This window comes from Drosophila teissieri, chromosome 2R, assembly GCF_016746235.2.
Source record: "Drosophila teissieri strain GT53w chromosome 2R, Prin_Dtei_1.1, whole genome shotgun sequence".
Lineage (NCBI taxonomy): Eukaryota > Metazoa > Arthropoda > Insecta > Diptera > Drosophilidae > Drosophila > Drosophila teissieri.
Window position 1 is genome coordinate 17,619,265 of NC_053030.1, and position 15,339 is coordinate 17,634,603.

The 15,339-nt window shown below is 45.1% G+C and overlaps 2 protein-coding genes across 3 annotated transcripts in view; one reads left to right on the forward strand and one right to left on the reverse strand.

Annotated features, from left to right (window-relative positions):
- The window catches only part of LOC122614495 (zwei Ig domain protein zig-8), a 29,006-nt gene extending 17,603 nt beyond the window's left edge, over window positions 1-11,403 (reverse strand). The window contains exons 1-2 of the mRNA XM_043789061.1: window positions 11,373-11,403; window positions 7,306-7,472 (exon numbers count right to left, since the gene is read on the reverse strand). Coding sequence (XP_043644996.1) covers window positions 7,306-7,472; window positions 11,373-11,403 — 198 coding nt within the window. The remainder of the gene's footprint in view (window positions 1-7,305; window positions 7,473-11,372) is intronic.
- On the forward strand, window positions 2,943-5,774 carry LOC122613142 (E3 ubiquitin-protein ligase MARCHF4). 2 transcript variants are annotated; one of them, XM_043787172.1, is made up of 6 exons: window positions 2,943-3,098; window positions 3,160-3,664; window positions 4,260-4,394; window positions 4,775-5,006; window positions 5,064-5,125; window positions 5,178-5,774. In XM_043787172.1, exons 1-6 carry the CDS (start codon window positions 3,050-3,052, stop codon window positions 5,566-5,568), a joined length of 1,374 nt encoding a protein of 457 aa, XP_043643107.1. In that variant the 5' UTR covers window positions 2,943-3,049; the 3' UTR covers window positions 5,569-5,774. The 2 variants fall into 2 exon arrangements, with proteins under 2 accessions (XP_043643107.1, XP_043643108.1); XM_043787173.1 differs by having other exon boundaries at window positions 4,787-5,006.
- Window positions 11,404-15,339: the final 3,936 nt, after the last annotated feature.

A 15,339-nucleotide genomic window follows, 5' to 3' on the forward strand; every position in this document is an offset into this window, starting at 1 on the left:
CCTTTATTTGGTAGCATTTTTATTATTGCCTGAATTACATTTTCATTTGATTGCCTAGCGCCATTGCCTTCGCTTTCGCTTTCGCCTTCGCATTGGCCTTCGTCCTTGGCTGGAAAATCTTTTGGGGAAAGTCATTAACCATGATTTTGTGTCTCTGCTTCTGTTCCAAATAAAGCGGCCTGTGATTTCCTGGCTGCCCACCAGCGCCCACACACTTTGTGCCCTTTTTGGCACATTGTTTCCAATTTATTTGACGACCTTAGTTTCTCTGCTTGTTCCCGGCTATTGTGATACTCAATATTAATTACATGGAAAAAGTTTTCGGCACCACTCCACCCACCCACAACACGAAAACTTTAAATGTTGGCCGAGTGTCAACATTAAAGTACAAAATATGCTAGCTCATTAATAAATTTAATTGCTTGGCCCTGGGGCTTTTTTGATTTGCGAAAACAGTAATGGGTGTTTATGGTGGCAAACTATTCGCCATCTAATAAATTCATTCGATGCGGGCCTAGAGTCCGGGGACACAGCCGATTGGAAGCGGTCACGTAATACGTAAAAATAAAAATCATTCGCTGTAAAACTTTTATGAGCTACTGCCGCTTTTACGCCCCCCATTTTCATAGGCGAATTGTCTTGGGTAAATGTAAATTAAACCGTTCGATGGCAGCTGGGGGGGGTGGAGGGTGGAAAAGGTCAAATCTCGGCAACATTGAGAGAGATTTACCCGTTCGTTATTGTCGCTGGCACACAGTGCGTATGAGTAATGCCGCAGAGCAAGGCAATTGTGTGATTCTGCACGCCGTAAATCGCCGAAATCAAATGGAACTGTAAACGCGACAGGCGGCAGAAAATAAAAAATAACTATCCAATGGGCAGTATAAAGCTATAGCGCCTGATTCGGAGTGCTCAATTAGATATTCCAGGCCAGCGCTTAAATATTTAATTCCAAAGCCGAAAGCGGCGAAAATCAAAAGTGAAAAGTTTTCCAGCTGCAGCCAAGATTCCCAGCCAGATCCCCTGTCAAGAAGTTGTCCCAATCCCAGGATTTCTCCTTTCTCCACCGAGGGACGACAGGTTTGCTGCTGAGCAGAGTCCCGTGAGTGCTGAAACTTAGCTGGGGGTATAATTTTCGTAATGTCTTTAGGTTTAAATAAATACCACAAGCATAGTTTTATATTATTTAACACTTTGTGTTCGCTGCGGCCGGAAACTTTCACTCTACCTTTTTGTTTTACTGTCATCTCACAGGAAAATGCCAAATGAAAGAAGTTTCAGCTGAGGTTGCCACAGTGTAAGATTGTGTATGTGTATGTGTATGTGTTTGTGTGCGAGCGTGTGGAAAACTTGGCGAAAATACATTAAAAACTTTGCTGACGCATTTTCTGCGTCTCTAACCAAGAGAGAGACTTTAGACTTGGCCAAACTCGACGGAGCCAAAAATAGTTGCACTTGCAACGGCTATAGCTGTCGCCCGTTGCAGTTGTAAGTTTGTTGCTGCCACTGGCTTTGTCCGAAGCCGAAGCTTAGGAAATGGCGTGAAAAGTTACATTAAGCCCTAAGCCCTGCGGAAAGCGGGATCCAATTCGTAAATTCGCAAATTACTGGGTCTGCACTTAATGAAGTTGAGCCAAATGAAATTGTTTTCCTTGCGACCATGACAATAAACAAATGAAGACTTCAATGGCAGCATTTTGTAAACAAAGTTGTAAACAGATTTTGATTTTTCTCCTTTTTTTTTCCTGTGTTCGCCTTCAAATTCAGCGAACGAAGGTCGCCATTAAAAAAGGGTTCGCTGCCTTTTCACAAAGCCTAAAACTTTGTTTAATATACATTTTTGTTTTCTTTTTTGCCGCTGGTATTACACGAGTAAATTGCTTGTGCTCATGTTCGCCGATGTAGCCGTGGAGAAGCGTTTATGAAAACGTTGCCGCCACTCGGCGCGTAATAAATCAACAGTGAACGGACAATCCTGTGAAGTCAAGTTGAACAAGCGGATTCCACGCCAGCTTCCGGCAGGGACAGTCGAAAATCAAGTACAGCAGGCTGCCATTGTGGACCGAAGACTTAAATACCCTGGCACTTACTGCTCAATTAGCGCTGAATATAACAGTTAATACCCTGCAAAAGAAAGCTTTTTATCTTCATCCATACTCAATTTTATTGAGCCATTACATTTCGACAGTAGGAATCGCCCAAATCCTTGTTACTACAGAGTTGATCTTTAAGAAAGCGCCAACTTTTAGATATAAACTATGTACTTTTCGTTGTTTAATACTTAATTCATTTTACAGGATCCAAAAAGTGTATCCTCAAGTTAGCTGGAACATGGTACGCAGAAAGCGAAGAGCGAGAAGTGAGATGCGAAAAGCGAGAGGCGACGGCAGTGTCAGCTGATATGGAAATGGCACCCATCCTGCCAGGAGAACTCACGGCTAACGAACTAACGGCAGGGGCATAAATTACCCGAGGATTCCTGCTCCTCCGCGTAGAGTGGCGCATAATGGAAGCCAAGCGCCGGCAAAGTTATTTGCCGTAACTGTTACACTTTCAATTTTGAGTTTATGGGTGCACTGGAGGCGCCGGAGACGCAGGAGTCGCTGGAGATTTTCGGAGGAGGAGGATGGAGGAGGAGCACCACTTGGTGCGGGCTGGGAAGCCGTGGAAGCGAGTTTCTGCGTGGGCACTGACAGCGCGGTTCCAGTCTGTCAATTACAATTAATGTGGGCAACTTGGCTGCGGGACAAGTTTGTTTTCCAGCCAGCCAGCGCATGCTTAACTGCCTCCATTACGGCATGCATCTTTCATTAAAAAATGTGTCTAGGAATTTTCATCGAACGGAAAATCGATGAAATTCAATATTGAATTTCGATGAAATTCAATATTGAATTTTAATTTTAATTTTATATAAAAATATATTTTTATAGCATAGATACAAGCAGGTACTCCTTGAAACAATTGACAACCCGAAACAAAAGAAAAGCGAAAGCTACTTCAATATTATACAAAAGATGTATTAAAATTTTTGGTTAATTTCGGTACCCCAATGTTCAAAAATCGTCGAACCGATCCAAGAATGGAGTGCGAAATATGTGGTTAGTGTGTAGGATCCTGAGTTTAGATATGAAGAGCACCCATCTCAATGATCTCCACCAGATATCACCAGCAATGCCGGTGGCCATAAGCTTAATCCTGCGGACCTCAAACCGGAAACCACCCTGGAGATGGAGATTGAGGAGGCACTGTCCTCCAGCAGTGCCGATGACACGCCGCCGGGTATGTTGGTGGTAGAGACTCGCATCAGTTCCTGGCCAAAGGTGCAGTGCTTTGAGTGCAAGGATGGCACCACCACGGATGCGGAGGATCCCCAGCTGCCGGCCTGCCCGCTGGGGCTGAAGCCAAATGTGCAGTTCCAGAAGCTTTCACAACCAAGTCATCCACTGGTCAGCACGGAAGTCGCCCTGGCCGCCGCCTCCTGCTCCGCCTATTCCACAGCGCCAGCCAAGCCCGCGGCCACGGACTCCATTGCCACGTTGCGCCACTGCGTCAATGGTGCCACCCAGTGCAATAACCTGAATTACGAGTCCGCGTCCAATGAATCGATGCCCTCGGTGGGATCGCTCGTGTGCCGCATTTGTCACAATGCCGATAATCCCGAACAGTGAGTAACGTTTCAGGTGCCAGGATAAGTGAGGGTATACCCTTTAAAAGGATATTCCTTTTATAACCAAACCCTTACGAAAATAATTATAGGGTTGGCTATTATGGGTTTTAATGTAAAGTACACCTCTATCGCAGATCCATCACCAATGAAGTTTTTTATAAGTGTTACAGTATGGAAAAAATTACCATAATCCCCAATTGGCACTGACTATTATACGCCCCATTGGAATATCGTTTTTCAGGGTGCTGTAACTTCCATTTAATTACGCACGTGCAGCCGCAAACTGTGCAAGAAATTAATTGCACGACATTTAATGCATTTAGTAGCAAGCCCGCGAGCGAACGCATTTATTTATATTAATAATTAAAATTAACACTGCAGACAGCGCCACCAGTTCGCCCCAGTTTTCCCCTTCCCTTTGCCCCATCGAGCACTTTATCCCTGATTATCTGGTTGGCTGTCTGTTAAATCCCCTGATTTTTCATTGTTGCCGCTGTTTACCAACCACCCAATCACCCAACCACCCACTCTGCCACTCTGCCACAACCGCCCACTGAAACTTGCGACTTTGCCGCCCCCGATTTGTTTGCAGACTCGTGTCGCCGTGTTTGTGCAAGGGCTCGCTGACATATGTCCATGTGCACTGCCTGGAGTGTTGGATTAGCACCTCGCGCTGCACCACCTGCGAGTTGTGCCAGTTCCAGTACAATACGGAGCAGACTCTGCGGTAAGTCAAGCAGCACACTCGCAGAAATCCTCATATAGTCTGCATATCACAGGCAAATGCTTAACGAATTTGCTTAAATAGCTGATTACACTTTGAGGTCACAGAGTGAACACTTATTATCACATTACATCCAAGTACTTAACGCATTTTTTGCGAGTGTACTAAGCAGATGGCAGTTGGTAGCTGCAACTCGAAGCGGCAGCAGATGAAAGACGCCTGCGGCTCCCATCTTTTTAATCAGCTGAGTTGGCTTTGTGGCTCAATGTGCCAGTGCTCTGTGCTCTGCACTCTGTGGCTTTCTGTGGCAGCAACTCCTCCTAATTGCCAGTGCAGCTTTGTTAGCGGCTTTGTGTCGCCGGGCGGACTGTGCAGCTTTCCAGATTTCGTTGCAGGTACACCTGTCTGCAGTCGCTGCGCCTGTGGTACACGAGGGCCATGAGTCGCAGGGCGCTGCAGGAGGACTGCCAGATGTTCTCGCTGCTCACGCTGGTGGCCTTTGGCATCATTGGGACCCTGCTGGTGGGCATCCAGTACTACGCCCTGCACACCCACTCCTGGGGTCTGAGTAAGCTGTGGACCAAGTCCTGGATGCTGTTCTTCCTGTTCATGACGGTAGTAGATAAGCAGCCAGTTATTACGCTTTTTTGTATCTAATGTGACCGCCTGCAGATCACCGTTTACTTCGCCAATATCTACATGCTGATCAAGTCCCAGCTGACGCCCTGGTATCGGTAAGATAAGCATATTATTTTCATGAATCTCTGTTGCATGCCACCCACATAGCTGGTGGCAGTCTGCGCGGGACATTAAGCTTATCCTGGAGAACCGACGACCGTTTCCCAACCCAAGTCGCTTCCTGCGGCCCTTTCACATGGAGACGGCCTCGACGACAGCCTCCATGTTCACCCACCACGATCAGCAGGAGCAGGAGGTGCCGGTGCCCAGCTCCTCGCCCGCCCTCGTGATCACGTCCAGCGACGAGGAGGCGGAGGATAAGTTGGCCCCCAAATGGGGTGTGCGACTGGACAGCGACGTCCTGGCCGCAGTGGTGGCGGCCACCGTGGAATCGATTGCTGACGCAAGTGCCCGCGAGAGTGACAAACAGGACGAGGGGCAGCAGCAGAATCCGTTGCAACAGCAACAGCAACAACGGCAACCGGATGGCGGCAACTGAAAGGGGGCAATGACGAGCACTGGACTGGGTCTCGAGGGGATCAGGATGGATGGCATGGATAGCAAGGTCTGGGCAAGTAATTAAGACTCAAGGGCAAGGATTTGGCGGGGCTTAAGTTGTTTGCGTGTCATTTGTTTAATGTAGTTTCAATGCCTCAAATTAACTCTCTCTCTCGATGAGAGCTCGAAATAAATGGGTAAACTTAAGCGAGCGTTCCCCATCATGATGACGATGATGAGGATGATGATGTTCTCCCTAGGTGGAACCGTTGGAGGAACTCCTGTTCTTGCTTTCCTGTTCTCCGGTTCGTGCCAGCACTTTGGCTGCTTCCTCCAAGGCGCACAACTTCCGGTTTCCGGCCTTGGGCTCACTACTCTCCCCCTCTCTCCCCGTCTCCGGCCACCTTAAAGCGGGTATATTAAAGCTGATAACACGGAGGCACAAGGATGATGGCTGAGCCAGTCACGTGATTGATGGCTCATAAATTAGTCATTTTGCTAGAGCGAGCACCACCCCACCCCCACCCCGCCTATTTGGCAGCGTGTGGGCGTTTATTTAGCAGGGAAGGCAAGGGGCATTGCAGCACTCGTTAAGGAAGGCAACTCCCACAGGACGTTGCTCGGTTGTCGCCTGTCTTGTTTGGCCATTTTTCTCCCAGTCTCGAGTGCAGCCTCGAAATCACCCGGTAATTTGGTCTATGCCTCCTACACTTCCAATGCCCTGGCATAGCATTTAATAACAGGCCGAGTCCTGGTTGCTAATGCACACTGGTTCGAGGATCCGGCGTAGTTGCCTGAATTTTGAGTGATTGGACTATCTGTCACCACTCCCGGGCCACTGTATGTAGTATGTATGGGACTCGGCCAAAAAAGGGCTAATCCTGGCTAAGAGAGCTGAGAGATGCGAGCGCTGGCCGCCCACCTAATGTGCCAGTGATGTTGACATATTAGGCCAGGCACTCCAACCCGCCTCGTTTGCGTATGGGCCATATTTGGCAAGGGGTTAACAACCCACTGCGACCTTCAATCATTTATTTGGCTATGGACTAAGGACTTTGGACCATGGCGAAACAAAAGGAACAGGACCCCAATGGTTTGGCAATCACGGAGCGGAATGATTGAGTGCCTGCAAATCCCAAACGGAATTTTCATTTATTTTGCACAATTTCCATATGTTAAGCCATTGACTTTGGTACCCTGCCTTTCGGCTGCTTTTTTATCAGATATGCCATTGGCCATCTCAAATGAACTAATTAATTCGTTTGTTGGATTTTTGCTAAATATTTTTTTCTCATTGCAAAGGTTTTAGTTTTTGTTTAATTACAAACTGTATATTTAGGCATCCGAGATATGCAGAATAATTTACTACAATTTACACAAACATTTCAAATGCCTAAGGATTATCGCCACACATTTTTTAATTAACCATTGCAATGATATAAAGCCCGGAAATATTTGTTTAAGACAGAACTTATTTATATAGCTAATATTAATATTAAAAATATTTAAAATTACTGTGCTACAATTCTTTGATATATTTTAATAGTATAATTGGCATTGTGTGTGCTTTGTAAGATTACTTGGATGACTTGTTTTGGTTTGGCTTGTTAATTTAGCAAAAATGTGCGTATGTTCCAATTTTAGCGAGATATTAAGGAAAAGGAAGCAAATGCCGAAAGAGCATTCAAAATAGACATCGGCATCTCCGATTTCAGCAAACTTTTCACTTTCTACTTACGTCCTTATCGCCGAGGCGCTCCACGCGGCAGTGGAGGAAGCCGGTCTGGCCAACGGTTACGGTCAAGTTGCGCGGCACATCAAAGTCGAAGTAGGGCAGCAGATTGGATGGCGAGATGGTTGTTGTCGATGTGGTGGGCGGCGTGGGTGCCAAAGCGGCGCTGTAGCCTAGAAAAGGCGGGAAAAATGAGAAGAGCAGAGAAGAGGGGAGAAAGAAACGGGATGGAGGTCAGTGGAATGGTGCGAACAACGCGAACGGCGGCATAAAAACTTGTGCCAAATGGAAATTTATTTTCATTTTCATTTGCACATATGTATGTACGTAGCGACGTATTGTTGGTTTTAGCGTGGCATTTCAAATGCCCCGAGCTGCCGGCATAGCCGCAACTTTTGGTGGCTGGCAAAGCCCTAAACTGAAACTGAAAAGTAATAAAATTCGCATAAAAATTGTGCTCAAAAACGAAGCAGAAAAAACAAATAAATGAACGCTGCCACGTATGTGTGTGTGTGGCACCAAAAAATCCTCAACAAACAATTATAAACATTCCCTCTTTTATATTTCTTTTGTCATTTGTTTGCTGGTGCGTGAGTGTTTGTGGCTGTATTGGATGGGAAATGAAGTAAGTCGTGGGGCAAGAAAAGTCCTTTGGGAATGCCAACTAAAGCTAAGCTTCAATCGTATTCGAAAATAATAAACAGTTTGTACTTCCACATAGTTTTATAGATTGAAAAAGTTAATTAATACCAAGGAAAGCACAATACAACTTTCTTTCACTTTGATGATCTCTGTAGCACTCCTTTTCCTAGCACAAAATATCAATCATTCGAAGTATATGAGCAATTATGTGCCCATTTGTTCTCCGCCAAGCGAAAAGATGCTAATTATGATGGTAAAAATGTTTTCCGGTCATCAGCACACTTTGCCCAGTTGATGGTCAGGGCAAAGTTGGCCCACTAAATATGTCAAAGCTGGCGAAAAGTTGTGTCCCAGCGCTTGCCGGAGTAAAAGCCAAGTTAGATAACGTCATTGGGGAGACGGGGTTGAACAGTTGAACTAAGTTCATCAATACGCAACACGATGGGGCAGATGGGTCTTAGAGGAATCAAAGGAAGAAAAGCTGGCACAAACTTTTTGCACATCAAAGCCATGTACAAATCGGCGCAGATCGCATGCAGCCAACTGGAATACGAATAATTGAATGAGGCGATACGAGGACGAGCTCCTGCTGGCGCCAGTTTATCGAACTCCAAGCTGAACTCTAACTGGCAGCCAGGAATCAAGGACCTCCATCCATCGCCCGAAGTCGGTGGAAAACTGCTGTTGCACATTTCCGTTTCCGCACGCGCCAAAAAAAGAAAATCAAGTGAAAACTTTCGCCGGGGCACGCACACTCTTTCACCAAAGGCAGCTAAAAGACCTACGCAAACTTTTCACATGCGTAGCAACGTGAAAACATGAATCGACTCCACCACATAGACGGTGGTTCGGTGGGTGGTGGTTTTGGGTGGTTTGGGTGGTTTGGGTGTTTTGGGTGGGATGGATGGTTTTGGGTGGTTTTTGGGTGGTTTTTTGGGCGGCTTGGATGGTTTTGGTGGCTGCCAGGACATGACAAATTTTACGATTTACTTTTTGAAAAATTTCGAACACAAAGTTAAATTTAATGCGCACCCGCAACATTTGCGTACGTGCGGCTTTCCATCTTCGGGCAATATGCAAAACATTTCAGCATAGATAATAATGTAAGAGGACCGTTGGGAAAAAGTTTCGTTCGTTAATCGAAGCGGAGTTGCTCTTAAAAACGACAAGCAGATAATTTGATGCAGCAAAAGTTAATAAACATAAAAAGATTAAAAGCTGCAGTTTTTTATGACGTTTATGTCAGGCTTCTTCGTTTTCCACAAATGCAGGGTTACTAATTATCTCTTAGGCCAACGTGAGTAATGTTCCTTTCTGTAAAGTGTCATCCTATCAGACCCATAATAATTAATAATTAAATATTTAAAAAAATATAAGCAAAACAGTAGCTTAATAATACATTAAATTGATTTAAATTTAAATGTGTTTTACAGGCTAATTACCCAGTAATACTCTAAAGCACAGCACCCCTCCCGCCAGCCACGCAGATAGGTAACAGGGTATCAAAAGCTGGCGAAAATTAGCTTAGAAATGTTGCACGTATGCGTGCGTGGCGCATAAATGGCGTGGAAAAGCGTGGGAAATTCGCAAAGCGGAAAATGCGCAGGACAAAGGCTGAGGAAAAGAGAGAGAGAGAGAGGGAGAGAGGGAGGAGAGAGCGAGAGAGGAAGGCTGTTCTGAAACAGAACTTAATTTATTGTTTATCAGCGAGCATGCAATTTATGGGCAGCTGCGAAAAGATTTTCACACAATTTTCAGAACCCAACACCACCACACACATTTGCACAGCATTTGCAGAACTCATTTTTGCGTGCGATAGGGAACCTTGTGCTAATTTTAAGTTTATGCATGGAAAATTTGCTCACGCTGTGAAAATTAACGATGCGGCCGCCAGGAAATGCCGGGGCCACCAACTTGTCGATGCCTCCAATTTGTTGTTAGCCTGTTTGTTTTGGCCCGTCGTTTTGGCCCTCACTTTGGCCATCGATAACAGCGGAACCAAACGGCAGCTGGTGGCTGTCAGATTTTGGCTTTTGCCTTAAAGCGTGCGCTTAATCAAAAACGCTCGGCGCCTGCAAATTAACATGATGCTGCATGGGGCAGGGGCATGTGGCAGGACACTCGGCACTCTCTCTCTCTCTCTCTCTCTTTGAAAACTGTCATCCCGAAAATCCCTGAGCTGCGGTTAAAGGACCAAAAATATTTGCCGACTTTTCAACCCGAAAATTAGCAAATGTGGTGGAAAATATTTGCGGTTGAGTGTGGGACTGGCGTGGCACAACATATGCATATTTATGGGGGCTATTTTGCTTGAGCATAAATCGAAATTACCGAAAATCGATTGGCCAACTATTAAATGTAACCCGACTTAATTGAGCGTGAGATTATATTGAGGCATTATAAGAATCATTTTCAATCTTCCTAAATCTACATGATCAGCTAATTGTAAGCCTTTCCTGCCATATTTCAGCAAAGCCCCGTTGGTGAGCGCTACTTAGTATAATTAAGAAATTACAAATGCTTTTATTGAAACGACAGCACTTTATTGACTTCGCCTCAGCTGACAAGACAATATCGTTGGCCTAGTTAATGCCAATTGGAGCCACGACATCATCATGTGTGCTGAGGCGGATAGGAGACGAAAGTCAGGAGTCCGCGTGGAGCAGCGTTGCAGCCTTGGATTGTCCATGATCCCGAGCACTTAAGGTTAAGTTGCACTGACATCGCATTGAAGCATTGAGTGGCAGTCAATGCACTCGACGGGGCTCCTTCCTTCTACATTCCCATCCTCCAGTTGTGTGGAGCGTAGAGAGGATTGAGCAGGTTGAGCTCCTTTAAATATATGCTGAACTATCGATTATGCTGGCAAAGTGTTTCCGCTTTGCTGCGAGCGAGTGGATATGGCAAAATGTTTGTGCAGCAAATTGCTCCCGACACTTTGCCACTCTATTTGCCAGCACAAATTAAATCAAAATGAAGTTTGACAGAAAAATATTGGTTATATAATCACAAATAGAGAGGGAGAGAAAAACTATGTTTGAATATGCACAAAGTAACCAAAAGTCAAAGGCAACGTGTTCATTTGGGCATATTATTTCAGCAGAGCGCTTTTTTGTGTGAGTATTTCCTTTTTTTTATATAAAACTTGAAGCTTGTTAGTCTTGGGCGACAACGTTTTTTCGCGCATGTCGCCATTTTTATGGCTGGCAATGTCTGCTTAGCACACTTTCCACAGCTCCGCCCAGCCATTTCATCACTCAGTTGGCATTATAAGTGCCGCATTTGGAATTTATGATTATATTTCTTTCGCTGTTCTGTTTCCCATACCCCATACCCCAACTGCCAGTCGGCTAATGTGGTCATATGAATGCTTAAATACAAATACGCATACAAATCGGGGCAAACTATAAAAACAGGCGGTCATGACTCACAATGAGGCACGATAAGTGAGCGCGGCGACATTTTGGGCCAAAGTGTGTGTGGAAAACTTGTGACTCTTGGCAGCGCGTGGAAAGCTGAAAGAATTTCGTTAGACAGCGTTGCCGACATTGTCGCATTTCAATGAGCATAAAATCCCATGAAAATGTTGCAATGATGAACAAGCCACCAAAAAAACGAAAAAAAAACGCGACTGCGTGCCTCATTTAAAAACCGCCCGTTTTCCCATTTGCATGCGCATCACATGTCACGCAGAAAAACCCGAAAAATTTGCAACAAGAAGACAAAAAAAAAGAAAAGGGAAGATTGCGGAAAAAATCGGAAACGAAATCAGATAACCGCCCGCTGAATGCGGCGACAAGTGACGGATGTGTCGTCGTAAATGCTTCGTCAAGGGGCGATATCGTTGGGCAAATGAAAAATAAAAGTCAGAAATTATCTGAAATCCGTTTAAGGCGCCACAGTCGCCCACTGCAAAGGTGAGTGGGTGGTGGCATAGCTCCTTCTGGACCTCCACATCCTTGCTGCATCCTTGAGCCGTGAGCCATGAGCCATGAGCGTGTTGACAACGCCACCAGCAGCACACATAATCATTTTCTAGGGCCACAACTGCTGGCGTTGGCAAGTTACCACGTCGCAGCTCTCCAGCTGAGCTCAGCAAGAGTCGCCTCAAAGTGTGCTTCACTTAAATACAGACATTAATCGGAGCTGAGAATCTCGCTCTGGGGAATGGTCTGTTTACATGCCATACGCCAGGGCACATAGTACATACTTTATGATCGGAATCGATTTGACTCCGTTTTCCGTTTCGCATTGGCAAGTGCAATTGAAAAGGAAAGCAATTGTAAAAACAATTTCAGCTGCTTTATTGTCTGCAAATGAAATCCTATATGGGTTAACCGACAAGGAATGCGAGCTGTTGTTGTTGCCACACTTGCCACGCTTGCCACCGCCTTTCGAAAAATTGATTACACTTAATGGCGAAGATAAAACCATAAAGCCTGACCACACGGCGTATGCGTAATGTTCAAGCAATTATCATTGGCATATTGCAGTTTGCCATCGCTGGCAAACGCAACCATTTTGCCGGGGCCATATTTCACCTTGTCCCTGCATCGAAACCCCCTTTCTTCTCATACTATGTCCGTACTCCACTGCTGGCAATTTTCTATTTAGTTTGCCTCCATTCTGTCGATCCGAGTGCTCAGACGACATCGTGCGCACTTAGGCGCGACAATTAATTTATGGCCTAGACGCTTTGCCAACCCATAAATTATGCTTCCGAATGCCAATGAGAACGGCAGACTGGAGTTGCGGAGTTGGGGAGCGGAGAGATGGCGGATGGTGGCCGTAATTGAACAACGTGGCGTATGAGTAACGAGAGTTGATACACAGGAACCCTATGCAATCACATAGATAAGTGATGTGCAAACTACACAACATTAATTATTACACACTCTTACTTTGACTTAAACAATGCTGTTTGTTTTATATATAAATAAATATATCATTTTTGTTTCATTTGATATATTTTTTACCGAATTTAATAGAAGATGATGCTCGTTTCAAACCTTAAGTTCAGATGAAACTGCTACAACATATAAATTCAATCATTCCTTCAATGAGTTGAAGGACATATAAACTGGTCATATCTAACTGAAAAATACATGTCACTAAAAATGTTTTCCTCCTTTTATTGCTTACTTGTGAAAAATGTTTTACTTTGGTAAAAGAGAAAAGCACACTCTGATGTGTTGTTTATTAAAGCCAAAACTATTAGAACGACCCTCTCCAATGTCATGTTGATTAGTTACTCGCCGATAAGCCAATACACAGAGACAGGTTTAGCTCTAATGGAGCTAATTGCGTACTGATTGAACCCATAGATCGAGCTCGAAGCAATCAGTACCAAGTGGACGCAATATGAAAGCACACAGTGGCATTGGTAGGAGATGACAGAACAACTTAAAGATAACCCGGCAATGACATAGTTTCTGGTTCCCCGGTTTTGCCAGGCCAAATCCAAGTTCCAATGCAAACTCAAGTCAGGCGAACAAAGTGTTCTGACTGAACAATAAACAAGTCCTGGCATTGATTTCTATCTTGGCAGACTTTCCATTTCCCTGGCACAGCGATCCCTCTCTGCAGTTTTCTATTGCCTTTAAGTTGGCCGAAAAAAAACCATGGCTTTGCCTTGAAAATTTTCCGGTTAACTTCAAAGCAGGAATGCAAAAATGACATTCACAAGTAGTGGGCCACTCGAGTGTAGCACAAGTTGGTGGTCGGAAGGTGGTTTCTAGTTTCTAGTGGAGGAGGGCCAATACCGGAATCGTATTGTATGGAGGCATTGAACTTTGCCGAGTTTTCCCCAAGTGAAACTGCCAACGAGGAAACAACACAATGCGGGCCACTATTACAGGACTCTCCCTCTCTCTCTCTCTCTCTATGTGTCTGTGTGTGTGTGTGTGTGTGTGTTAGTTGGAGGCCAAAAGTTAAGGCAGGCGGCAGGACACAGAAAACAAAACACACACATTTAGTCGCACACAAAAAGCACTGCAGACTTTTGGGCGACGCTTTTATGGTTATCTCTGCTCGCTGCCGTTGTTGTTGCTCTTGTTGTCCTTGTGGTCCTTGCCATGGCTGACTTTTTCATGATTATTTGCCTCATTGCGGAGGGGCGGGCAACACCATATATACTATATGGGGCGGGCGTTTTTGCTAGCCGCTCTGATTTAATTTAACAAAATGCCGCCAGCCAGGATCTCTGACCCTCGGGGGCCACTGCCATTTGGTCAATTCCTATGCGAGTGCTGTATCTCTGCGAGCCGCGCTTTTGCTCTATCTCACTCGTTGCGGCAGTGTCCTGTCATAATTCAACACATTTTATTAGCCGCTTTCGCTTGGTCGATAAGACCAGTCAGTCGTGCGCAGGAACACTGTAGTAGCGATTGGTTATTCCCCTAATTTGTGCTTCAAATTGATCACAATTGATTGTGGCACTGATGGAACATAATAATCTACAAATTTGTATTGGCAAACGTATCACATAAATAACTAACAGTTTTACTTTAAATTTAATTTCAATTTATAGTACTAAAGTACGTTATTGATCTAGGAAACCTTTTGCCCTTAACATCCGCGTACTTTCGCTTAATTTCTCGCTGTGCAGCATCCTTGCCCACCGCCAGGACCTCTGACGTAGGTCGTGTGCGTCGTTTGCGTCCCACATAATATGGGGCAACATCACAGCGTATGAGTGATTTTTATGGCATTTTTATTTGGTCCGCAGGACTACGCCTCTATATATTTCTATATGCCAATATATCCACCCACTAAACCTCGTCTAGACTTTCTTGTGCATCTGTGGGATCCGACTAGTGCTCCTCATTAGCACGCGATGTTTATGAACCCTTTGTCGCCCCGAACTGTTAGGCACATTAACACTGGGAAAGTTTTCGCCGACAAAGTAAACAACTTACAACGAGATGCTGCATCAGCGAAAGAAAAGCGGCGAAAATCTCATTTAATATGCATGCGCAGGGAAAAGTCCCTTGCGAGTCCCGCGAATGGGGGAATGCAAATGGCAATGCCAAACTTTCGTTTGCTTTAATCAGTGCGTAAAATATTCAGCTGCAACTGGCAACGAAGAGGGAAATCGGTAGTTTTTTCTTGGGTACCCATCTCCACCCATTCACCCATCTCAACTTGACTTTCTTGTACTTCTTTTTTGGGTTTTCCGCACTCTTTTCTCGTCTTACATGCGACTGAAAATGGATTTACTGCGCTTGCAGTTTGCATGGCTCTGTCGGTGACATCCTCTTTGCGAAACAATAGACTCAGCCCGACTTAAGACAGCTTGAAGGATTCTCCGAAGGATTCCCCGAAGGATTCCCCGCAGCATTCCTGCGGCCACGTCACTGATTCGTTTAGTGTGCGCCTCGAATTCGCACACGCTGAATG

Bases quoted from the DNA above. Each gene is read 5' to 3' on its own strand.
- LOC122613142 (XM_043787172.1), top strand. From the start codon at position 3,050: ATGTTCAAAAATCGTCGAACCGATCCAAGAATGGAGTGCGAAATATGT. The intron at 3,099-3,159 runs GTTAGTGTGTAG...GATCTCCACCAG, and splicing joins AATGGAGTGCGAAATATGTG to ATATCACCAGCAATGCCGGT. The intron at 3,665-4,259 runs GTGAGTAACGTT...ATTTGTTTGCAG, and splicing joins AATGCCGATAATCCCGAACA to ACTCGTGTCGCCGTGTTTGT.